This window comes from Balaenoptera ricei, chromosome 10, assembly GCF_028023285.1.
Source record: "Balaenoptera ricei isolate mBalRic1 chromosome 10, mBalRic1.hap2, whole genome shotgun sequence".
In the NCBI taxonomy this organism is placed as follows: Eukaryota; Metazoa; Chordata; class Mammalia; order Artiodactyla; family Balaenopteridae; genus Balaenoptera; species Balaenoptera ricei.
This window is the reverse complement of record NC_082648.1, coordinates 27770880-27796528: the sequence shown is the minus strand read 5'-3', so window position 1 is coordinate 27796528 and position 25649 is coordinate 27770880. Positions and strand designations below refer to the sequence as shown.

Sequence of the window (25649 nt, the reverse complement as noted above, 5' to 3'; positions counted from 1 at the left end):
CCTCGCAGGATCAGGTAGGCCAGTGTATAGTCACGTTCAGGTCTCATTATGGGCATTGTGTCTGCATTTCAGTGTTGTCTTTTTTTAGGAGTTCTACGCAAGTGGAACTCTGCACTACATTTCCTATTAACAGAGAAGATAGAAAGCATAAGAACTGGGAGGTCTTTCCAAGAGAGGAGGTGGCTTTGTAGACAACTTCGGGTAGATGTTGTCATAATGAGTATAAAAGTCAGTAAGGAGATGTGAGTTAGAAAGGGACCTGTAGGGAACCTGTAATCAAATAGTCTCAATTTTCACGACAATAGAGCTGTCTTCTGAATAGTTGCTTATTTCTGACTCCAAGTTACTCTAAAAAGATTTTAAGACAGGTGTTGACTAGCTCTAATAAGAGTGAATCTTAACTGCATAAAAATAAATGTTAGCAAATATTGTAACTGCTACAAGTTCATTGGAGGTATGGCCTCCCCCACTGGGTGTAGAGCCAACAGTGAACTGGCCACATGAGTAGTATTTTGGGCATTGTGGTTGACTTAGGTTAGTGTAGCTAAATTCCTTCAGTCTACTTTGAAGTAGAACTTCTGCATAGACCAGTGACTTTGTCCCTTTACTAACTTGACAGTGAGATCAGTTCTGAGAGGGACTTCCCTGGTCTTTATATAGCAGTGGTGCAGAGTGAATCTGCTCAGCAGGTAAAATCTTTGCTTCATTAATGAACTTGTGACAGTGACTCCAGTTCTGCCCACCTGGAGCTGCTACAGTGCGATCGCATTCAGACAGGAGAACATGCACAGCTTATCCTTCGAAAACTGTCAGATACACCATATCTGTCAGGTATCAGGTCATTTTTCTACAGAATTAACATCTGCCTGCCACAGCATTTACCGTGGGCCTTGGTGCTTTCTGTAGGTAATTCCTTTGGAATTACATACTTTTCATGACTAAAGTTACTCACTGACAGGTGATACAAATTTTGCAATAGGGAAAACAATGTTCATTGCAAGTTTCAATTTTTTTCTTAAACACTATGCTAGCATAATGAATAATAAAATCCAAGTTAGGAGAGGAAAAATAAATTGATACATTCCGATTTGTGCTAGAGCCGTCAAGAGCAGTTGTCAGGATCTTCTCATACCTCCACATTCAGTGATATCATGTTGGTAGCTTGAAATTAGCCATGGTGGGAGTATTTACATTATAGAAATTGGCAAATGCTACAAATCAGAGCTCTCCCCACTCCACCACCCCAGAAAGCTGGTTGTTAAACTGGCATACCGCTGGCACTGAATTTCCATTAGTTGATTAACATCAAGATGTGGATAATTAGGGTAAAGGCATATTTCTCCTTACATATCTCTTTTCAAAGAAGAATTATTTCCTTTGTTTTCTTGGAAGGTATTATGAAGCATCAGCATTACCCACCCTGCCTTTTTTTTGAGTGGAGAAAACCTACTAAAATGCCCCATTCTTCTTTTCAAAATTATTTTTATTTACTTAGGACAAGAAGTATAACAATTAAAATATTTAATAATTTATTTTGATCAGTAGGATACTCTTCCAAACATTTCAAACTGCAAAAGACTTATGTGACAACCATAGAATTTTAAATTACCAAAGAGCATTAGCTGCCTTCTTTGATTGTACACCCCTCCTACACATACTTATTGCGAGCCCCTGTTTGTCAATTTAGTATGGGTAACTCATTGGGAATTGGTGTGACATGGCTGTCAGTTCTCTATGTTCCACCTCACTGATTGCCACACTTTTGGGACACCTTTGGATGTGACATAAATAAAACCAATGGTCATTATCAGGGTGTATGTTCAAAATTCCTACTAAAGATTTATCATTATTTCTCCATTCTTCCATTTGGTTCTCACGATTTCTTTCCTTCTCTTTCCTTCTCTTCCTTCTTTCCTTCCTTCCTTTCTTATCTCAGTCTTCTTTGTTCTCTTAAAAGGGAAGAGGTGAAAACAATTTAGAGGTCAGAAATTAACATGCCTCCAGGGGTCAGACAGGCACTTAAGTGGACAGTTGTGAGACTATGGGCTGCTATCAGACTAGAGGATGGAAAAAAATGCCTACCCCAGGAGCAGTGACATTCAGAGTTCTGGAAAACACTTCAGGCCAAACACAGACTCATCTGAGAAAGCCTCTGTTAGCAGTCTCATTCTTAAGTTGAAGAAATTAAGTACTAGTGACCCTTCCACAATAATAGAAGCAGTTATCAGAAATTTGAGAAAAGCAACTAATCCAGCCTTCTTGGGATTTTACCACTTGGTCTGTCTTTCCCCTTTTGCTCTTATCCAGTCCTTCCCAGTACTTGAGTGCCTGCTGTATCCAAAGCACTGTTTAAATTTCTGAAATTTCAAAGGGGAATGGGACCTATCTCTGCCCTGGAGGAACTCCAGTTTTAGTGGGGGAAAGGCACCAGAAGAGATTATCACAGTCCATTTGATAAGAAGTGGAGAAGAGGTTTGAAAAGACTGTTATGCAGGCATTGAGTTGCTTAACTGATGTTGCCTAGGGATTGGGAAAAAATGTTGAGAGTCACGTTTAAGGAGCTGGTAAAGGAAGAGTAGCTGTTTGAATGTCCCTCTCAGTCTTTAGCTCATCATGCTATCACTAGTTCATCTCTATCCTTTTTCAATATAGTCATTAAAAATATGAATTCATAAAACTCTGAAAAGTTATTTTCCTAAACTCCTATTATTTGTTAACCATTTGCTTATGAGAAAGCCTTATAAACTTGCTGCCTTAATCTTATCGCCACAATCTGATTAACAACTGTTTCTCAGACTCACAGACTTAGAGAACCAATTTATGGTTATGGGAGAAAGGGTGGAGGGGAGGGATAGACTGGGAGTTTGGGATTGACACTGCTATATTTAAGGTAGATAACCAACAAGGACCTACTATATAGCACAGGGAATTCTCCTCAATATTCTGTAATAACCTAAATGGAAAAAGAATTTGCAAAAGACTAGATACATGTATATGTATAACTGAATCACTTTGCTGTACACCTAAAACTAACACAACGTTGTTAATCAACTATGCTCCAGTATAAATTAAAAGTTAAAAAACACACAACTGTTTCTGCATTGTAAAGGCCACCCCAGAATTTGCCATTTTGTTTAGGATAATAGGACAAAATGACAAAACATTACTATAAAACATTATGAAATATACTCCTTTTTCTTAATTATATTTTATGCCAGTTGAAGAGGAAAAGCAATTGGTAGTACATTTCTCCTGCAAGTGACTTAAACTTCACTCTTTCCTATATGTGTCATAGTGTAGTAAATGTATTTTAATGAATGTGTAATATAGTTATTTGTACTAAAATTTATGATGTCTTAAAAGAAACTTCCATTGTCACTTATGATAAATCTAGCTAAGGTGGGGAGGGGTCAGAGGAAGCAAACTGTACATTTAGAAAGAAAAGCTATAATTATCAGCCTTAATCCTGTTGAGCCTCTGGGTTAAGGGCAAGTTTTTTGGTAATATCAATACCAACTACTTTCTGGAAAAATAATACCTCCATGTAAATTTTTAATATATTCAATTATGTCTATCTACTCCTGCACAAGAAAACATGTCATTGTGTTCCTGAATTTCATTTTTTATGTATATCTGGATATCAAACTTCAGAACTTTGCTGAATCTGAATTTCCTTAATTATGCTTTTCATTCTATTTACCTTTGCTCAGTTATCCCTTATTCTAAATATTCCTAACAGAAAAGGATTTATCTGGTCTATGTCTGTGCATAATCCTATTTAGTTATTTAAATAATTAAGAATTAGATAATTAAATGAGAGTCTAATTTCCCTTATTATCAAATAAGTATTTTCCTTTTTTGTAAGACTATAGATTTAAAAGCGGGCCAGAACTTATTTTTTAAAACCATAATCTAAATGTGTGGTTATTTACTTCTAGAAAATAGTTTAACATAAACTAGAAGAATGTTAGCTGAGACAGTGTAAACAACACAGAAACCTGATAGAAGTATCCAGATAGTTCAGTCTGGAGAATGACTTTTCCAGAAATAAAAAGTTGAATTATCAACTTCAGCCTCAGTTATTTGTTAATTATTTAAACTCTTCACATTTGATGTATAAACATAACCAATATGAAGTCCATAAATAATGGAATTGGCAGTATTTCTAGTCATATTACTCTGTTGGTCATAATCACATTTTATACGTTGAATATTTTAGATGTACAAACAAACGTGGCTTAATGAGTTAAATTATTGTGTAAGTTTCTCTTTAAGTAATTTTAAAAGGTATAAGTGATTTATAAAAATAACTGTTTTATAAACTAAGCCTCAGGGGTTTTAGGTCATTATTTTTAAATCTCTCAACGATAATTAAGTTGTTAAAGCAGACAAATCAAACAAATGAAGCAAATATGGCCATGATTACCCGGTCACCCCTCTCTGGTCTCCCTGAATCCAATGTTTTAAAGAATATTTGTCTCATTAGAAATGTTAAGCAGCCCCCTTGCAAAGGTCCCCACTCTTCAGAGTAAATTTTCCACTATCTTATTCGTGTCCTTAGCAGGTGGGCCCAGATTAAATGTTGTACTTCACAGAAATTATATGACATTTCAGTTTGCCAAAGAAATTCTTCATTCTTACCAACCAGTTCATAAATATCATTTGTCTACTTTGGGTCCAGCCCCCCTGGGATAATTGTTAAAAGAACACACATGAATAGGGATAATATGGAGGAAGAAGAATCAGTGAAAGAAACAGAAGAATAATTTTTATTACATCAAGAGGACTGTATTTGCTTGTTTTTCTGCATCAGTTAGTTTATGAGATGAGTCTTGAACAGAAAATGAAATTCCCAAGAATGTCTTTGTCAGAGATTTTTTTTTTAGACTGTATCAGTATGGGTTTATTGAATTGTTTCTTCATGATTAGATTCAAGTCAAACTTTTTAGTAAGAAAAGTCGGGAGTGATGCTGTGTACTTCTGTTGGGTGGCATGGTATCCTTTTGGCCTATTATCCATGATATCAAGCTTGATCACTTGGTCAAGGGTGATCTGGCAGTTCTCTCCACAAAGGTCCTGTCTCCCTCTGCAACAGATAATATCTGCAGCGCTAGGCTGAAACCAAGTGTGTATTTTTGTCAGAGATTTTTTTTAAAGCATCCTCATGTTTAAAAATTCTGTGTGTATCTTAAATTGAAGGTAGTGTCTTATTAACTGTATCTTATGACACTCGAAGTCATTTTCCAAAAAAATACTGTCATAGAACTACTATTAAATTTTTTAAAATTCTTCATCAAAAAAAGTGAGTTGATATATTTGGATAAAGCCACTGATGACTTTGTTGCTATCCTGTGGTTAAAGTTTATGCCGTCATGGACCTTGAGGGTATTACACTAAGTGAAATAAGTCAGATGGAGAAAGACAAATACTGTATGATTTCACTCCTATAAAAAAAACAGTGAAAAAATCAAAATAAGTAAACAAACCAAACCTAACAAAAATAAACACATAGATACAAAGAACAGAGTAGTGCTTACAAGAGGGGAAGGGGGCAGGGGAAGGTTAAATGGATAAAGGGGATCAACTGTATGGTGAAGGATGAAAACAGTTCTTGGTGGTGAGCACGCTGTAGTGTATACAGAAGTAGAAATATCAGGCTGTACACACGAAACTTGTATAATATTATAAACCAATGTTACCGCAATAAAAAATAAATTTTAAAAAACATATGCCTATCTTGGAGGTACAGGCTGTCTGAGCACCATATTATTCTACTCTAGATCTTAAGCATCTTCATCTGTCCTAGTCTGGCATCCCAAACTTCTCCTTTAGGTGTTAAGAATGTCTACTCAAGTTCCAGTAGCTCCTGGGCATATTTTTAAAATTAGTTTGCTGTTATAATTCATTTAAAATGGAATTTGACATTCTACCTTGAACAGCCTGCTAAGTCAAGGGGAAATGACTCTTGCTGACCAACCAGATGATTTCTGGCCGAACTGACTCTTCAGAATACTTTTGGAAGACCTGAAAATGTAGGAAAGCAGAACTAAAGGATTTTTAAGGATAGATTTTCTCTTCCTACACCTTCTCGTTTCTTGATGTGTAATAGATGCTAACACATCTTTATTAAGTTGATGTTCCTTGTCCTGGAAGGAACAAGACGTGTAGGTTGTACAGCTTTGTTCTATTCCCAATGTTGCTTCCTTTTGCAGAATGAACAGCTGACTTTGGCTGATGTTTGCGGATACCTGCAGGATCTGATGTTGACTCAGAATAACAGACAAACCCTTCTTTTGACATAGAGTTTTTGTTCCTCTGCCAGTTCAGATGAGGCTCCCCTTTTGTTCTGTGCAACCACAAACTGCCTCTGCTGCTTTCTCTAGGTTAATCACAGACAAGGCCCAACTGTTTGATATGTATCAGCTGAGAGTTAAACAAAAGCCCAGACCTAAATCTCAAATAACCAGAGGAAGAAGGATGCCTCCTTATCAGCCAATGTCTTATCAAGTACCTATTGGGTCCTTGAATGGACTTGGACCAAGCACTTAATTGACTGGTACCACTTGGGATATAATTTATAACACATGGTATTAGGAAGCCTATAATTATTGATGAAAATGAAGATACAGCCACAATTTTTTAAAAACCACTGTGGTGATCACTATCTCAGTATGCTGGTTAGACCTTTAAGACAGGTCACATTAATACACATGTAAATTGTATGTTAGTAGGCAACCACCTATTATCAGTAGAAATAGCCCCATTTTTTAAAAAAAAATCTCTGTATCTTAGAATTACTTGTTGGTGAAATGTCTTGAAAAGATTCACTCCTGCCTTATTATTGCCTGCCATTCTCATGCCCTGGTAACTAACTATAGCCTTTTTTTTTTTTTTTTTTTTTTTTAACTATAGCCTTTTACTTTAAACATTTCATATTAGCTCATCATCTCGCCAGGCCAGTTGTCCATACCCCAAGTTTGGACATTCTGTGTTGTAACAAACTTCCTTCCAGTGCTGGCAGACTAGCTGTATTTGACAACATGCCTGCACGTAACCCCACACAGATAACTTTTTATGGAAGAGCCATTAAAAATCCCATTAGAAGCAGGCAATTCTGATTTTAAACAACAGTCATAGGTCAGGGTTCTGAATGAGATTCTAGCACACCCTAATTTAAGGAATTTTGTAAAAACATAATATTTGCAAAGTATAATAATGTCTAGCACACACACTAAATTTCAGTTATTCTTATCATTTGACACTGTTCACTCTTTGGTTTGCCATACAAATTTAAGATTTAGTCACACTGTCATTAATCTTAACAAAGACAATTCTTTATTTTAATTCTAGCAAGGTCCAGGGTGTTTGGTTTTCTTTTCTCCTTTTCATTGTGACACTCAGGAATGTGTGAGATAAATGGTCCTGGAGAGAGTCAGGAATCACTGATTTGCTTTCAGATAAATCACCTGAAGCCTCCTAAATATGTGAAGTTTTGTTCAGAGACATACAGAGGTTCAGATTCTATTTTTTCTCACCCTTTATAAGTCATATTAGCAGAAAAATTCTTCTTAATATCAAACACAAGCCACAGTTCGTGCTGGTATCCTCCCGCTCAGGCCCAGTGAAGGTGAAGAGCTCTGAAACAGTCCTGCTTTTATATTTAGAGTAGTTCACATCCTTCTCTACCCACCTCCTCCTGAGGCCCCAACCCCTAGCCCCAAGGACCTGGTATTTAAATTTCAATATACAACAGTGTGCAGTTCTAATTTCCTAAAAGGTACTCACATATTTACTCAGACTTCTGCTAGATTATACCAGGGGAAATAAACTCATCATTTAATCAAATTCAAACCATGGACACTGAATTAAACATTTCCAATATGTTCATTGGTAACTCTGATAATCAACTTTTATTGAGTAGCTACTGTGGTTTTTATGCTCTTTCTTTTTTACTTTTCAACAAGATCATTGTTTTGATATATTTCATGTATAGTTTTGAGATAGTTTTCCAGTTTAAACCTCTATTGGGCTGCATATAGGAAACAGTGACAGATAAATATTTCTCGGGACTCAGGAGATACAGTGTAAAAGGATCAATTCTGCCTAAGATTAGCCATGTTAATTCTCTGATTCCAAAAAACTTATGTATTAGCTGTTAAAAAATACTTTAAGATGAATATATCATTTTCTAATAATTTCTGATTATTTTCAGAGTGGTACAATAACAAATTCCTTTCTGACTAGTGACCTCTATTCATGGATGTATTGCTATAAAATAATCCACCCTTATCATTCGTATTTCTGGGTAGTTGAGTAAGGTAGGAACTATTTTTGATATGCAAGAGCAAATACTGAAGCAGTGGGGTTCCATGCACTTTCTGTCAGCAAAGGTATCAACTGTCAGGAACCACTGATAAGTCCCATTTCAAGCCAGTAGAGTCTGGATAATACCAAACTACAAGACAACAGTTAGTGTGTGTGAACTGGCAGTACTGCCAAATTGAATTACCATTCTCACCCAAAATAAACAGACTTGAAGTAAAACAAAGCTGAGTCATCCATCTGCAAGGTATGTAGTGGGCTTAGCTAGGGAGAGAGACCTTTTGATTTGTCAAAGCAATTTTAAAACTACTGCCATTTCTCCAAGCCAGATGTTGAAAAGGTCAAAGGGAGCTTTAAAATATGATAACGTTGTCTTGGAGTTGGAGGACATATGGTACTTGCTAAACAAATGGCATACTGAGTGAATGTTAGGTAAGGTTTGCTCTACTCTGGAGCCGCCCTTAGCACAGGATAAAGAACAGCTCTCCTATCCTGACTTCACCAGTAATTTAATCTCACCAGGAAAAGTAACTTAAACTCTTTGGTCCTCAGTTTCTCCATGTGTAAAATAAGGAGACCGTAAAAGGTGCTTTTTCAGTTTTGTCAAGCTTCTTAAGATCCCATGACCTTAAAGGGCTCAGAGAGTAGATAGAGGATCTTGGTTCAAATAATCATTTCTTGAAAAAAAACTATAGGAAAAATGGTTTTATTTACAGTTTATGAGCCCGTTCATTATCTTCCTTTTTAATGAACTAAGTGTTAAAGTCTTTCAGGTACAGTGAAAAATAAGGACGTGAATAATTACATTAGAAACCTCAAATGAGAACCAAAGTCACAGAAGGGATTTTGCTAAAATCAAAAACTCATTGTATCAATTCATTAACCACTAAATTATTAGTATATCCTTAGTTTTAGGTGTATTTGTCTTATCTCCTCAACTATTAGGTTGGATTATGAAATTGCATTTTCATGGGTTAAAAGCAGTCGAGTAGGGCTTCCCTGGTGGCGCAGTGGTTGAGAATCTGCCTGCCAATGCAGGGGACACGGGTTCGAGCCCTGGTCTGGGAAGATCCCACATGCCACGGAGCAATTAGGCCCGTGAGCCACAATTACTGAGCCTGCGCGTCTGGAGCCTGTGCTCCGCAACAAGAGAGGCCGCGATAATGAGAGGCCTGCGCACCGCGATGAAGAGTGGCCCCCACTTGCCACAACTAGAGAAAGCCCTCACACAGAAACGAAGACCCAACACAGCCATAAATAAATAAATAAATAAAAATTTAAAAAAAAAAAAAAAAAAAAAAAAAAAAAGCAGTCGAGTATTATAGATGTGATCTCCCTGGGATCAGGGTGCAATGCTGGATACTCCTCCCTTGTTCCCTGCAGTTCTTGATATAATGCTGGGCACATTTGTTCTTTGACAAAATGTATTGAAAACAGTATTTGGGAACAGAAAGGCTTTTTTAAATCACTTAGTGCAATATATTATTTTAAAGAAGAAGAAAATACTACCCAAAAATTTCTCAGAATTGTAGTTCTTTTGATGTTCAGAATCACGCTGAGACATTATACACAAAAAAAGTATGCTTTGTGAGCCATAGAACTTCAGTTGAAAATTTTCACTTTTTAGCATGCTAACTATATATCTAGGTTAAATATCCTGTTTAATGGCCATTTATAAATTCAAACACTACCACTGGTCAGTTTTGTAAAATAGAATAAAAGGATGTTATCTGCAGTGTAAGTACAGCACACTGTCGAATTCTTTTCCTTAAGGTGCATAGTAAATGTACAGATAGTCACAGGCAACTGTTTTGTAATGTATTACATTTCTAATCTGTTATTCCTAACCTATTATAAATGTTTGCAGAGACAGAAGAACTGAATTTTTCTAATGATCTGTAAAATGATGCTAACTTCAACAAGTAAGCATTCTAAATAAAATTTTTAAAAAGGAGCAAACTGAAAAATAAAAAAGAATATGCTTTGAATGCTCTACCTACCAGTGAAAGGAACTGGTCTGATAAAATTTATAGGAATGATTCTTAGCAAGTGAAGTTAGCAAAAGGGAATAAGGGTGGTTCTCAAAATTCTAAAAACCTGAAGGCATTGTTCTTTTGCCATTCTTGTTGATGGAGCTGTTAACATTTTGGGGGAAAAAATTTTTTTAAATAGTTAATGCCAACAAGAAGAACTTAATGCAAAGGAACATAGTAACAGTAATACCAGAATATAAACATGATCTGAATCTGAAACATTGTCCCTAAATGTATTACTTTGCTGTGTTTGATAAACTTCAATCTCTATAAGGAAGCAACTTGCACTTGTAGATTTAGTCACTGTTTATAGAAAGGTGTCATGGCTTAGCCAAATTAGAAATAGAGGGCTTCCCTGGTGGCGCAATGGTTAGGAATCTGCCTGCCAATGCAGGGGACACGGGTTCAATCCCTGGTCCAGGAAGATCCCACATGCTGCGGAGCAGCTAGGCCTGTGGAGCAGCTGGGCCCACGCACCACAGCTACTGAAGCCCGTGCTCCACTACAAGAGAAGCCACCTCAGTGAGAAGCCCGCACACCACAGCGAAGACCCAATGCAGCCAAAAATAAAATAAATAAATTTATTAAAAAAAAAAAAGAAATAGACTAATTGCAAAGATGTTTATAGGTCATGCTTTTAACTTAGGTCTTACACAGTGTAAAACTGCATTTTTCGTGACATCTCTCTGCCATTTTAATTATAGAATTATCATATTTTAGATCATTTGGTTTAATATTTGTCAATAACAGTTTATGCTGAAACCTATAAAACCTCCAAATAATATAGTCTAACACCCTGTATTTACAAATGAGGAAACGGAAGCCCAGAGAATTTAAGTAGCTTTAAGTTACTTAGAATTAAGGCACAGCACAGTTGGGACTTGGACATGTATATTGCTATGGCTAATGTGCCACTTGTTCTCCTTTTAACTGCAAAATGTTTTCCTCATATATTTATACCCTCTCCAAAATGGTGTAAAGATTAAGTAAATAATGCTCTGACCTTGGTGCTTGGAATGAAGTAGACAGAAGACTTTTATTATTGACATAATAATGTGTTATGAATATATTTACAAGTTGTGTCCAGATTTGATGACCATAGGCAGTTGATGATTTATTGACCCCAGGACAAGTCTGTCATACTTTGACAAATTTGCCAGTTTTCCGAACCCTTGGAAGAAACTTTGAAACAAAAACCTATTAGATACACAGCCTGTCTTATGATTGATCGTTTGTTTGTTTGTTTTTCCTGATAGAAACATGAGTTCAGCTGGTCCTGAAGGGAGGAAAGTGATGAGAAGGTGTGATGGACTGATTGACTCACTGGTCCATTATGTCAGAGGAACCATTGCAGATTACCAGCCAGATGACAAGGTGATACAAGAATTAGATGTCTCTCGTATTGAATTACTTATTTTGTCTTACTAAGACTCTTCAGAGTATTCTTGAAGTAGCTGTTTGGGTTTGGCCTTATTTATTAACTCATTTGCTGAGCTTAAGATTTCCCATACATGCTCATAAATATTAATATCTATCTAGCCCCTTTTTTTTTCTACTTTCCAGACCCAAATTTCTAACTGTTTAACAACTCTGGATATTTGAAAGGAGCCCAAATGCTACATATTCAGCAATGAAATTCATCTCTTCCCTCATCTCCGAACTTACTCCTCTGTATAAGCCTTCTTAATAATTATTACTGTCTACCAAATGAAAATAGAAACCTGAGTAATGTTGGACTTCCTCTCTTCCCTCACATCCCACATCCACTGGACAACAAATCTTGTGCATTTTACTTCTGAAATGCTCTTTAGTTTAACCAGTCCTCTTTAATGCTACTACTGCTGTCATAGTTTGTGCATCTTTTATACTGATTATTGTAGTCGACTGGTCTCTACAAGCAATATCTCCTCCTATTTTCCAAGTCCACGTGGCTACTAAACAATGTACCTAAAATCTAAAATCATTCTGAACACTCTTTAAAAGTAAACTAGAACTGCTCCCCAATGTTTTAAAAAATTCAGCCTCTACTTCTTAGCATTGTGCTCATGACCATTTATGATTTAGCCCTAGGCTTTCTAGCTGTACTCATTTCACTCCCCCAGCCACCCTGCAGTCCAAGCGCACCCTGTTGCGTCCAGTTAACCTTGTAAGATCTAAAGCCTCAGAGGTCCTGTGGTATAACACTTGCAAAGGGATATCTATATGTATATGATCAATATTCATGTCCTATTTTCTCAGGCCACAGAGAACTGTGTGTGCATTCTTCATAACCTCTCCTACCAGCTGGAGGCAGAGCTCCCAGAGAAATATTCCCAGAGTATCTATATTCAAAGCCGGAATATCCAGGCTGACAACAACAAAAGTATTGGGTGTTTTGGCAGTAGAAGCAGGAAAGTAAAAGAGGTATGTTGGGAGGCCTTTGAAAGAATAAGTGTGTGTGTGTGTTTCTGAGTACTTAGTATATGTCAGGCTCTATTTTAAGTTTTTTTAATCCTTATATCTACCCTATGAGGTATGTATTATTAATACCCTCATTTACTGATGAGGAAACAGAGGTACAGAAAAGTTAATTCAAAATAATTCAGCAAATTAGTGGAGGAGATGGAATTCTATCCCAGGCAATCTGGCCCCAGATTTACACTATTAGCCATCAAACCATACTGCTCTATGCCCTGCAGGTTAGGAAGTAAGCTTAATGCCACATGGCCAGTGGCATAGCATTGTTTTAACATTAAAAGCAGCCCTGACATTCAGCTTTAAACATTCTAAAAACAAACTTGGACATCCTAAAAGCAAACCCCGTACATAGGAAGGACTGCTCCAGACTGGCATTTCATGAAATAGAAGGAATGTGATCTCTCCTACTCCTCAGAGTATCACGGTGTATGTGAACTTGGAGAACAACTGGTAAATTTAGAATCCTGATGCTATCCTGGACAACTTCACAAGACTCTGAGGGAAGAGGCCTGTTTTTCTTATCTTCAGAGTGGATGTGACTAATTTAGCTTTTAGCTTAACAGCAGCCTGTAAACTATTCTAGAACAGTCAATGCTTAATTCTCTGCATTCTCTCTCGCTGTGAAATGTAAAGTTGTGAGTATGGGGTATTGTGAGGGAGAAATAGTCATCATGGGCTAAAAGTTAAATGATTGTAAATCATACATATTTGCTTTTTCATTTTTATTTTAAGGGCTTCTTATTATGCTAATTATTAGTCTCCCTAGACAAGACAGTACTTTCTGGTCTCTTGGTTTGGGTGTGGAATTGTAGAAATCACTTGAAGGCATTAATTTTGGATTTCATCGTGTGTGTGGTTAGCAATACCAGGACATGCCAATGCCAGAGGAAAAGAGCAACCCCAAGGGCGTGGAGTGGCTGTGGCACTCCATCGTGATACGGATGTATTTGTCCTTGATCGCCAAGAGTGTCCGAAACTACACTCAAGAAGCATCTTTGGGAGCTCTCCAGAATCTCACGGCAGGAAGTGGACCAGTGAGTATCATGCTTACTTTTTTAAATAATGGCATTGTAGACACACCTACATTAAGCTCAGAAATGACAGTGAAGTAAGAACATAAGTTTTCTCGCTTCAATCAAGACAGTTCTCAGGAATTGCCAGAGAGAGTTCAGCTTTGCAGGAATTTCAGCCTCAGCTTCTGCAAACCCAGGTCAGACTGCGAGTGAAAGACTCATTGGTATTTATGAGTATCAGTCAGAACTCTTTCTGTTACAAGTCTCAGAATCCTACCTGAACTGGCTTAGGCAAAAGAGAGGAATTTCTTGACTCATATAACTGAAAAGTCCAGGGTGGGTTTTCCTTCTGTCATGGTGGGACATAGGTGCCCAGCAATTATATTTGTGATTCTCTATCTCTGGACTCTGTTTTCCTCTGTTGGTTTCATTCTCAAAGGCTAGCCTCATATTACAGCAAAGATAGCCACCAGTGATTTCAGGCTTACCTCTTATCCAGCTCAATGTCTCCACAGGAAAAGAAACTACTACTATTTTCCCAATAGCTCTGTTAAGAACTTGGGGAATGAGTCTCACTTTCCCATTTCCAAACCAGTACCTGTGGCCAGGAGCCTGTGATATTCTAACTGGCCAAGTCTGGGTTATGTGCTCACATGTGAATTTCAGGGGCAGGGGTTTCAGTGAGCGAGGGTCACTACCACTTGTACCACATGGAGTGGCTCCCTAAGGGAAAGTCAGAGTGTTGTCACCAAAAGGAAGAATGAATGCTAGAAGGCAGAGACAACACATGTCCACTGCAGTTGGAAAGGCTATCTGTGCTTTTGTGTCCCAGAAAGTCAACAATAAAATAGTTACTTCTCTTTCCAGATGTACTTTATACCAGCAAAATTAAAATATTAAAAAGAGTAAAAACTTACAAGGTCCTGTGATAAACCATAATGGAAAAAAATATGAAAAAGAATGTATATATATGTATAACTGAATCACTTTGCTGTACAGAAATTAATACAACATTTTAAATCAACTATACTCCAATAAAATTAATTTTTTTTAATTACTTTAAAAAAAGAGTAAAAATTTGTTCCTTTCCCCATGTATTTTACAGCTTGCAACATAGTAAAGGATTCTATAAATATTTAATTATTTGAACTAAGCTTGTATTCTTTGCCTTGATCATAAAATGATTAAACTCTCCCCAAGTAGTTCACTCTATGACCAGTCTAATTATCCATCATCATAGAGGAAAGCACTCTTGTTGATAACAAAAATATTATTTATTCCTTACTTGAGAAACCATGTTCATTCTTTAATGAACCATGTTCATTCTTTGCTCAGTTTTGAATAAAATTGTGAAATACTAAAACCAGTATTTCTCTAATTTTAGCACCATGGTTAAGAATACAACCCAATTTTAATCTCTTTGAAATTCTTCAGAATGTACTTGTGCACAAAGAGAAGGAAATGGGGAGTGACCAGGGAGCCCTGACAGACAGAAAGACATAATTTACTGTCTTATCTTCCCATTTCCCCATGCTTGGTTCCCCAAAACCATTTCTTTCATTTTCCCAAACTACAGAAGCCCTCTTATTAACTGACTACCAGCCAACTTAATAGAAAAGGTCAGAAATTAAATTGCTGTGTCTGTATGTATTTAAGCTCACTATGCTCTGAGGATGGTTCAATATGAGCTAACCCTTTAAGCTTGGATTTTAGCCTCTTCCACTCCAAAATCTTTCATGGAATCCAAACTATCCAGAGGTGCTTCCATGTTTCTGTCAATACAGGAATATTTGCCACCCAACATACAAGAATATGCCATTCTGAATATGTAGTTTATTCAGACTACATAATTCCTTTATTCATTTATCAAACAAACAGTATTTGAGCACCTTCTACATAAAAGGCACTAGCCTAGTGCTAAGTATATAGTGGTGAATAAGACAAAATCCCTGTGTTTGGTAATAATCTAGCTGGGAAAAAGAAATAAACAAACAGAAATCTAAGAGTTCCAAATCCAAAAGGAATCCAAGCAATGGATTTTAAATCATACCTAACCTTAGACCAGTCCAGTCCCCTGAAAGGAGACCTACACTAAACTGGTATTAATCCATGCTCAAGGCTATTAGAGTTAAACTTGACTAGAGATTTATAGGAGAAATCATTAGCAGCATGGGACAATGATATGAGGACCCTTTGTTCTTTTAAGTTACAAGATGCTTTTTATTAAAATTTTGACTTACATGTATATTTTTTCTAATTATTACTTTCCCTAATTTTGCTATGTTTAGATGGTGTGATTAAAAAATGCTTGGCTTTGTAATTTCTAAAAGGAATCACTGAATAGAAAAACATGAAAAGCAGACCATTAAACATAGTTCCAGAAAATACCCAGTCCATTCACCTGTGTTCATAACTGAGACAGCACTGAGCATTGATGGCCATGTGCCTTAGATGGCAAAGAACCTGAACTGGACTGAATAGCTTCTAAAAGATAAATTCTATAATTTTAGTATAAAATTATGGCAGTAATTTCTTGCCGGTAAGAATACCTTAATGTAAACTTTATTAGTTCAGGTATAATGGTCATTATTTATTAAATGATACAAAAAAAAACCAAAATAATAAATAAGGAAAGGGGATGGGTTGATAAAATTTACCCATTTAGCAAATTCTCTAAGGATAGTGTAAAGTATAAAGTATAAAGTACAGTATAAATAACTCCTGGGGGTGTAATGTACAGCATGGTGACTATAGTTAACAATATTGTATTGTATATTTGAAAGTTGCTAAAAGAGTGAATCTTAAAAGGTCTCATCACAAGAATGAAAAAAAATTTGTGACTATGTGTGATGATGGATGTTATCTAAACTTATTGTGATAATTATTTTACAGTATATCAACTCATTATGTTGTATACACATGTAAAATTAAACATTCATTGTACAAGTTAAAAATCATTGAAATAAACAGTTTTCAAGTTTCTAAAACACTTTAAAGGCATTTAATTTGATGTCCAATGAAAAAAAAAAAATGTGTTCTCTGTCTCACACCTTACACACAAATCAGTCCCAACAGCAATGAGATTTAAATGTGGAAGGTAAAACAATAAAGCTTCTAAATGATAACATAGAATATCTTCGTGACCTGGAATAGGGAAAGATTTCTTAACAGTAGACATAAAAAGCACATAAAGTCAATATTTTATAAATTGACTACATTAAAATTAATAACTTAAGCTATCAAAAGACAGTAAAAAGGCAAAGCACAGAGGAGGAAACGATTTTTGTAACATATATAAGTAACAAAGGTTGGTATCTAGGAAATAAAAAAAAACTCATTGATTTAACAATAAAAAGACAACCCAATAGAAAAATGGACAAGAGATTTGAACAGGCACTTCACAAAACATGATGTATAAATGGCCATTAAACATTTGAAAAGGTGCTCAACCTCATTAGTAATGAGGGCAATATGAACTAGAAGTGCTGTTTGTAAATAATTGACTGACAGTCATTCTCACAAATTCCCTAAAGCTGGAATGTGAAATCTCTATTTGGTAAATCTGATTGTTTATTTTCCTTAATGAGCAAATTCTAAAGATCATTCCACATCAGCCTCTCCCATTTCCCTCAATGAATCAGAATTCTGTGATCATTTTTATATACTAGGCCTTGAGATGACAAAGAAAACGCTATGAGAGAGATAGAGCTGGACGGCATTGACTCAGAAGAGCAGAGCTTTTGCATATGAGGAAAGATGTAATTACTTAGATGGGCCATTGGGAAGAGAGAGGGATGCTAAGTCTACCTCCATGTCCAAGGAGTTGTACAGAATGGCTGCAGGTGAAGGATTCTTCCCAGAGGAAAGAAAAGAGTCTAATGGAATGTTCTGCAAATTAGTGAAAGACAAAGTGTAACTTTGGAACAAACATTGCAAAATAGTGGTTATTAAACTTCTTTGAGTCATGGACACTTTGAGTATCAAATAAAAGTTACGGACTCTTTCCTGAAAAAGATTACTATAAACACAAAAATAATTTTAAGGACCTCCTATTCCCTCCCTGAAACCTATCCTGAATCCTATATTAAGAACCCCTTTTTTAGACGGTACAGTGCAGAATGTAAAGAGGGCACTGTGCAGGAGGTAGGGGAAGCAAGCAGAGTTTAGATAGATAAACAAAGAAGATAGACACCCTGAAGAATGGTCAAGAATACACGGATTTTTGGCATGGTAGCCTCATGTTAGGTTCAAATAAAAATATATAAAGTTGCAGACACAAGCTAAGGTCTTAGTATTGTTGGAGGTTTGCTGATGCTAGGAAGGGCCTAGTTGGTACTCAGACCCTGTGAAAGTAGGTGACCAGCCTAATTCCAAATAAGATTTGCCTCTGGTGGACCTAGACCTGAACCAGCAACTTGCGCATGCAGCCTCTGATACAGAGAATAGAGTTACAGGTAACCTGACAAGCCATACATTCCTTTCTTTAAAAGCCCAATATCTCTTTCAGAATAAACTAGCTTTTTAGAAATGAATACGTTTATTAAAATATGTAAAATGCCAAAATCTGAACAAGACAAACAGAAAAGATGAATAAGCCAACAACAAGTAAATACATTGAAATAGTAATCAGACATCTCCCTTTAAAATTTTTCTCAGCTCAGTTGTCTTTATAGCTAAGTTCTACCAGACCCACAAAGTTGAAATTATTCTTATATTACACAAATAGTTCAAGAAAATAGAAAAAGGGAAAAAAACTTACCCACTAAATTTTATGACATTAGTGTAACTTTGATTCTAAAACGCCCTTTTCTTTTCACAATGATGAACTGAAAATGTGAATAAAAAGAATATGATAAAAAAGGAAAGGGAAAGACAGACCCATTTTATTTATAACCAGATGCAGAAAACACAATAGCTAACCAAATCCAGTATTTTATTTAAAACTACTGAATAAACTGTCTTTATCCAGTAATTAAATTGAAAACCTAATAAGAATTAAAAGAAAGTATCTCTAGCTTTTAAAACATCTCACTCAATCTCTAGTAATCTACAGAAATTAAGAAATTTTAACCATGAAGTAAAATACAATAGTATTTATAGAACATGTCTCACAAAACAGATGCCAACATCAGTAGCTCAAACAGTTGTCCAGAAAGAAAATGGCCTTCAGCACACACGAAAGATGCTGCATGTTGGTGATCCAAGTGTGAAAAAGACTGCCGTCTCTCTGCTGAGGAATTTGTCTCGGAATTTTTCTCTGCAGAATGAAATTGGTAAGTCAGTGTAAGTCTCTAGATGTAAAGTGTATATATTGAAAATACAAATGCAATAAAACATTGTCCTTATCACATTCTTTTTACAGTGATGAACTGAAAGTGTGAATAAAGAGCAAAATGTGATAAATAGAACTGGTTTTTGTGTACCCAGACATCAAGTGTAGGCTTTCGCACTGGTCTCAAATAGGATTTTTCTTAATATCCAGCTTTGTTTGTTTGTTTGTTTTTTAAGTTTTTTTCTTTTACACTTACATGGGACTAGGTAACCCACCAAAGGGCTCTCATCTTTTTTTTTTTTTTGTAATTAATTTATTTATTTTTTTATATTTATTTTTGGCTGTGTTGGGCCTTCGTTTCTGTGCGAGGGCTTTCTCTAGTTGCGGCAAGTGGGGGCCACTCTTCATCGCGGTGCACTGGCCTCTCGTTGCGGAGCACAGGCTCCAGACGCACAGGCTCAGTAGTTGTGGCTCACGGGCCTAGTTGCTCTGAGGAATGTGGGATCTTCCCAGACCAGGGCTCGAACCCATGTCCCCTGCATTGGCAGGCAGATTCTCAACCACTGCGCCTCCAGGGAAGCCCTCCAGCTTTGCTTTTATTCTAATTACTACCAAAGAGAAATTTTAGACCATACTAATAATTAATGAGATAGGTAATATATTTGATATTTCTCAGCCCTCAGCTATGACATCCAGTGAAGTCTTTTTAACCCATGTCTTTCAGAATGTTCTCTGTGTGGCCTGCTTAAGCACCACTCTTCTGAAACATTAAACAAACACACACACGCAGTGGTTGTTCACCTCAGAAGCTTGGCCATTGTTGTACTAGAAAAAAGTGGTTGGACAGATAATCACAAAAAGAAGGAATCATGAATATAACAGATTTGGCATAGGTTTTAGAATAAATATGATGAAACACATTTGCTCCTTTTTTTGTAAGTCCGTATTATTGACAAAGATGATAACTATGTTACACTTTCAAATAACATTTTTCATTCATTTTCTTTATACCTGAAAATGTAAATGTTTGTGAATTAAGTCATAAACTATAAAATTAGATAATAGGAAGATAATGCTAAAATTAATCATGCTTTCTAATGCTCCATAAATTAGTCATTTCTGACAATTTAAAACTCAGTTTTCCAAAAATTCCACTAATTTTTTTTTTGTTTTTTTAATGGATTAGATTATTTTGAAATCTACACACACACACTCACACAGTGCCAGAAGTCTGTGGTTATGTTTTAACAATGTCATTTTCAAAGACAGCCAATAGCACAACATTGAACAGGAGGTTTCATACAATGCTTTTGTGCCCATTATGAACGTAGAGAGCCTGGAAATTTTTCAGTGAATCTGAAAGAAACCTTGCCAAAGGCACTGTCTCAAAATTATCAAAGTGTTCTTCTCATTGTCTTTCATGGACTTTTGTGCTGCACTTCAATCATGTGTATTATCCTTTGACTTTTTTCTTCTCAAATGAAATGTTAAGTCCATCTTTAGAGCATAGCTGATGAGAAGAACTGCGCTCTGGGGGACTTCCCTGGTTGTCCAGTGGCTAAGGCTCCATGCTCCCAGTGCAGGGGGCCCGGGTTCGGTTCCTGGTCAGGGAACTGGATCCCACATGCTGCAACTAACTAAGACCCAGCGCAACCAAATAAATAAATAAATATTTAAAAAAAAAAAAAAAAAGAACTGCGCTCTGCACACTGTGCCTGTGCCTTCAGGGCAGAAATGCTGTTGTCTCAAGTTCCACAGTCCTCCAGCTGTTGGAACAATACAGCTGTAGCCCCACAATTTATATAAGGTGATTTCACTGATCAACCTCCCCTCGTTTTAAGGACAATCGTGAGGAGAGGCTTCAGCAAGATAAATGCAATTTTTGAATTCCAAATTGGCTTTATGTCAAATATGTAATTTGAGTAGAAGTACTTGTGTTGATTCAGGATATTAATAGCCAGGAATAAATGAAAATCAGTTTGAAATACAAGCTTTGTGTTTTTCATGAGAGATTTCTAGGCCAAGTAAAACTTTCCATGGGCTGACCTGGAATGAAGTCATCACATTTCACTTAGATTTACAGAAATAAACTTGAAACATATTTTCTTAAAAACTTGAAGATAGGCAACTTAGCATGGTGACAGAATAACAGGTCTCATGCAGAAGACATTGGTCTGCATCCTATAATGTTACTTTGCCACGTGTCACCTTGGATAGTCATTTAGCTGCCCTAAATCGAATGAAATTAGTAATCACTACAGAACAGTGTTTTTCCAGGGATCAGATAACATAATGTATGTGCAAGCACCAGCATTAACTAAAATCTCCTTCAATAATATGACATTGAGCTGTAACCCTCCAATATCATGATAGGGCCTTTGATTTTATATTTCACTATTAAAGATCTAACTTTGTCTCAGAGTGAATGTATTTACTCAGGCCCACAGGGTGTGTGTGTGTGTGTGTGTGTGTGTGTGTGTGTGTGTGTGTGTGAGTAGAGAGACAGAATGACCCCTCCTTTACTGTACTGTAGTGTTTAACTTTGTCAATGTAAACAGTTATACTGCTTTTCTAAGAAAAACAAACATGATATAAAATGTTAAAGACTCTAACTTCTCTTAATTCTCACTCCTCCTCAGACATAAGCCAAAGTTTCAACCTTAAAATTGATCTGTAGAATTGGACCTTCTTGTTGGTCATACTGAGGGAGGAGAGGTGGAACTCTCTCAGCAGGGATCAGTCTCAGTGTGGGCAGCCTGGTCTCAGCCAACCATTGATGCATCCTGCAGAGAGATCAGTTGTACATTTTCTGTTGTGATTGTCTCACACTTGTTTTCATGCTGTCGACCTAAATTCAGCAAAAGGAAAATTCAGGTTCTCAAGGACTTTCATTCTGTGGTTTAACTTACTAAAGGAGGAAGCCTTCTGGTAGTTACCCACATCTGTGGAGAGCTTACTGTGTGCAGGGAACTGTGATACAGTTAACACATGGTAACTCATTTAATCCCTCAAAACAGTCCTGTGAAGTAAATACTATTATTATTCCATTTTACAAATTGGGAAAATGCAGCATAAAGAGGTTAAGTAACTTACCCAGACCACACAGCCATGAAGTGGCAGAGACAAGACTAAAACTAAAAAATTGTAGCTTCAGAGACTGAGCTCTGAGCTCCTAACACTATGCCAAGATGCTTAGACAACAGTGAAAAAGGAAGTGTTCAGGCCTTTGAGCAGAAGGTATGTCTTTCCTGTCAATCAGGTCCAGGTGTTATCAAAGGAAGACATATGGTTCCGTTCCTTTTATTGAGTACCTCTCTATTTTAGGCATAGTGATCGATGCTGGAAATCCAGAAATGAATACAATCATTGTCCTCAAGCAACTCATGGCTCCATTTGGAATTCAGACAGGCACATAACTAATTACAGTCTGGTATCAGAGAGAGAGAAGTGCAGTTCAAGGTGTCACATAAACTCAGATGAAGAAAATAAAATTAGGCAGAAGTATTTGTACAAAGCAATAGAAGCATGCTCTCTATCTTTCAAGGAGAGTCCAAAGTAGTTACAGGAAAAAAAAACATACATGGAAAGAATTTTTGCAAAATACCAAGTATAAATTCATATTGCCCGAAATATATACCATAGGACAAGGTATAATGACATCATCAAATATTAATACCTCTCTTGTTACTACAGAAAAAGCTAAACAAAAACCCTATAACCAAGATTTTATATATGTACTGAAAAAATAAATTTTAAATAGTTTCTTTATCTTTTTTTAATAATGGTTATTTACGTATTAAAGAAACTTTGGGCAGTACAGATAATTTTTTTTTAATATTTTTAAGTCACCATTAATACTATTGTAGAAAAACAAGGGCTGTTACTGTTTTAGTGTATTTCTTCTCAGGTTTCTTGTATATGTGTTTGTCCTTTAAGTATACCGGTTATTTTCACATAGAATGTTAACAAATATTTTTTTGTTATTATACATGCTTCATAGATATGTTTTGGGATGCATAATGTTCTTTGCAGATGTGCTTTAGTTAATCATATTCATATTATTGGGATGTTTAGGCTGTGTAAAATTTTTCATGATATATATAATACTATAATAAAGATCTCTGCTTTTTCCATTTTTAAAGTGATGTCTTCAGGATGAATTCTCAAAAGTGGAAATACTGAATCAAAAAATGTGAAAATTTAAAAATTTTTTTGACATTTCTGTCAAATTACTTTCTGGAAAGATCTCCAGTGCACTGAGCACAAAGTATCATCTTTCTAAAAATCTTTTTTTTTTTTTTTGTGGTAATTTGAGTATTAAAGTGGTTACATCCTTCCATATGTTTGTTAACCAAATGTTTCTTCTTAAATGTTACTGGGATCTTGAGGTTAAGAAACAATCTTTTTAATCAAGTGTTCTTTTTTTCTTTCATTTGTAGCCAGAGAAACTCTACCTGATTTGGTTTCCATAATTCCCAACACAGTCCCAAGTACTGATCTTCTCATTGAAACTACAGCCTCTGCCTGTTACACATTGAACAATATAATCCAAAATAGTTACCAGAATGCACGGGATCTTCTAAACACTGGGGGCCTGCAGAAAATTATGACCATAAGCGCAGGTGACACGTAAGTCCTTTAGCATCTGCCTGTCAGTGTCTCCCCTTTCCCCACCACCACTCCCATATGTAAATAATGCAGTTGTGAATGTCCAGGAATTGAGTACCATGGGCAACATGGCCAAAAAACAAGATTGTACAGCCGGACCAGATCATCTGGTCCAGTCCTTGGTGATCAGGCAAGTGAAAGCTGAATCCTCTAAGCCAAGTAGTTGCTCATTCTCTTCTAAAATATCCAGAAATAGTAAAACTCCATAGCTTATCTGGGTCGTGCATTCCAGCATTTTATTGACCTAATGAATTGTTTCCCAGAGCCACAGCTGTGATTTAAAAAGAGAAGAAAGTAGGCAAATTGGAGTCCTATGGACAAGGAATGCCCTTTTCCTCACTTAAATATGTGAAGCCGGTATCACCTGTAATAGCATGAGGAGGGGAAGTAGGAGGCAGCATAACAAGAAATTCTTGCTTTCTCAGTTTTCTTTATCACATCTCTTCCATCTCTTATTCTCTTTTGAAGTAGAAGGTTTAATGCATGTAAGTCATCCCACATCCTTGTGTCTGTGTCGTCAAATATTCCCCATTAAAAAAAAAAAAAAAGTGGAGAATGAAAAACATTGTGTAACCAAATTATTACTGTTAATTAACTCAGAGTGATGGGATCCCAAGGGGGTATGAAGATTATTATTTTTTTCTCTTTATATGACTCTGAATTGTTTGACTTGTTAAAGTTAGTTTTGTAAGTAACCAAAAAAGAAAACAAATGTTATTATAGGCCAGTTCTAATGAGTTGCAAAGCAAACGGACTTGACCTGTAGTAGACAAATGTGTGCTTGGCTGCACAGAGGCTAGCATAGGGATCTGTGGTATCCCGAATGAGCACAACCCTTCCCCCCACAGCCCCGCCCAACTTAGGCCCCTTGTGCTCTTCAGTTCCCCTCTGGCAAAGCTCACATGGAAGGAGGACTACATTCAGAGTCACATGATTAAAAGGAGCCCTAGTTAGAATGTCCATTTCCCAAAAGCAGGGAATATTTACCTGCTCCCAAGTAGCAGTTGCTCAGCCTTTGTGGAAAGTATGAACTATTGCTGCAAAGCAGAAACGACTATTCCAAGTAGTCATCCAAATTTCTAACCAAATCTCTGTAAGATAGTATGACTTTAATTATTTGAGTATTCAGACGTAAGAAGCACATGGGAATACACCATCACTTTTGGAAATTTCTTGTAGCTTAGCAAATTACGGGGTGTGCTATTCTGTTATTTTTCGTTGCACTGAGTGTCCCATTTGTGAGCCAGTCCTCACATGCCCTGTCTCCAAAAAGAAAAAAAAAAATTCAACAAGAAACTCCTACCAGTTGGGTCTACTGTCTCTTCCTTGTTAGAGTGTTGTATAGCTAACCCATAATTTATGGGCTAGCCTGATAACCAATCACCATTTACATTTCATCTTTAAATAAATGAGTTCCAAGTGCCAAGCAACCAACTTATGAACAAACTTCATGACTATAACACCCTTGCAATTTAAGAACTTCCAATTTTAAATATTAGAGATCCACAGCTTTCATGGATTTATTAGTACTTCAGTTATTAGCAAGAGACTCTGAAAAGTCCCTGAGGTACTAAAAAAAAATCTGTAAGGTGCTAATTTAACTTACCCTCCCTACACTGCTGGTATGAAAGAGGTCTTTTAGCTATTAAATGAACCCAGCATGGGCTTCTTCATACAGCTTTGCATTCTCTGTTCTTGGTTGCATGCTTACAAACTCCTACGATAGGAAAAATAAAATCTTTGTTTCTTTGTTAAAAGAAAAATTGCAGCCATGTGCTAATTCAAGTGATGGAAGAGAGAGAGACCTAAGAAAGCACTGATCCTTAGCCAGAAACAAGAAGTTTGAGACAAATTTAAAAGCAGAACATCAAAAACTAAGTACAT

General features: G+C 36.4%; 1 protein-coding gene across 1 annotated transcript in view; it reads left to right on the top strand.

The window, feature by feature from the left end:
* PKP2 (plakophilin 2) overlaps positions 1-25649 on the top strand; it is an 85309-nt gene that overhangs the window by 57222 nt on the left and 2438 nt on the right. The window contains exons 7-11 of the mRNA XM_059935622.1: positions 11612-11729; positions 12594-12758; positions 13673-13846; positions 18945-19098; positions 23537-23726. Coding sequence (XP_059791605.1) covers positions 11612-11729; positions 12594-12758; positions 13673-13846; positions 18945-19098; positions 23537-23726 — 801 coding nt within the window. The remainder of the gene's footprint in view (positions 1-11611; positions 11730-12593; positions 12759-13672; positions 13847-18944; positions 19099-23536; positions 23727-25649) is intronic.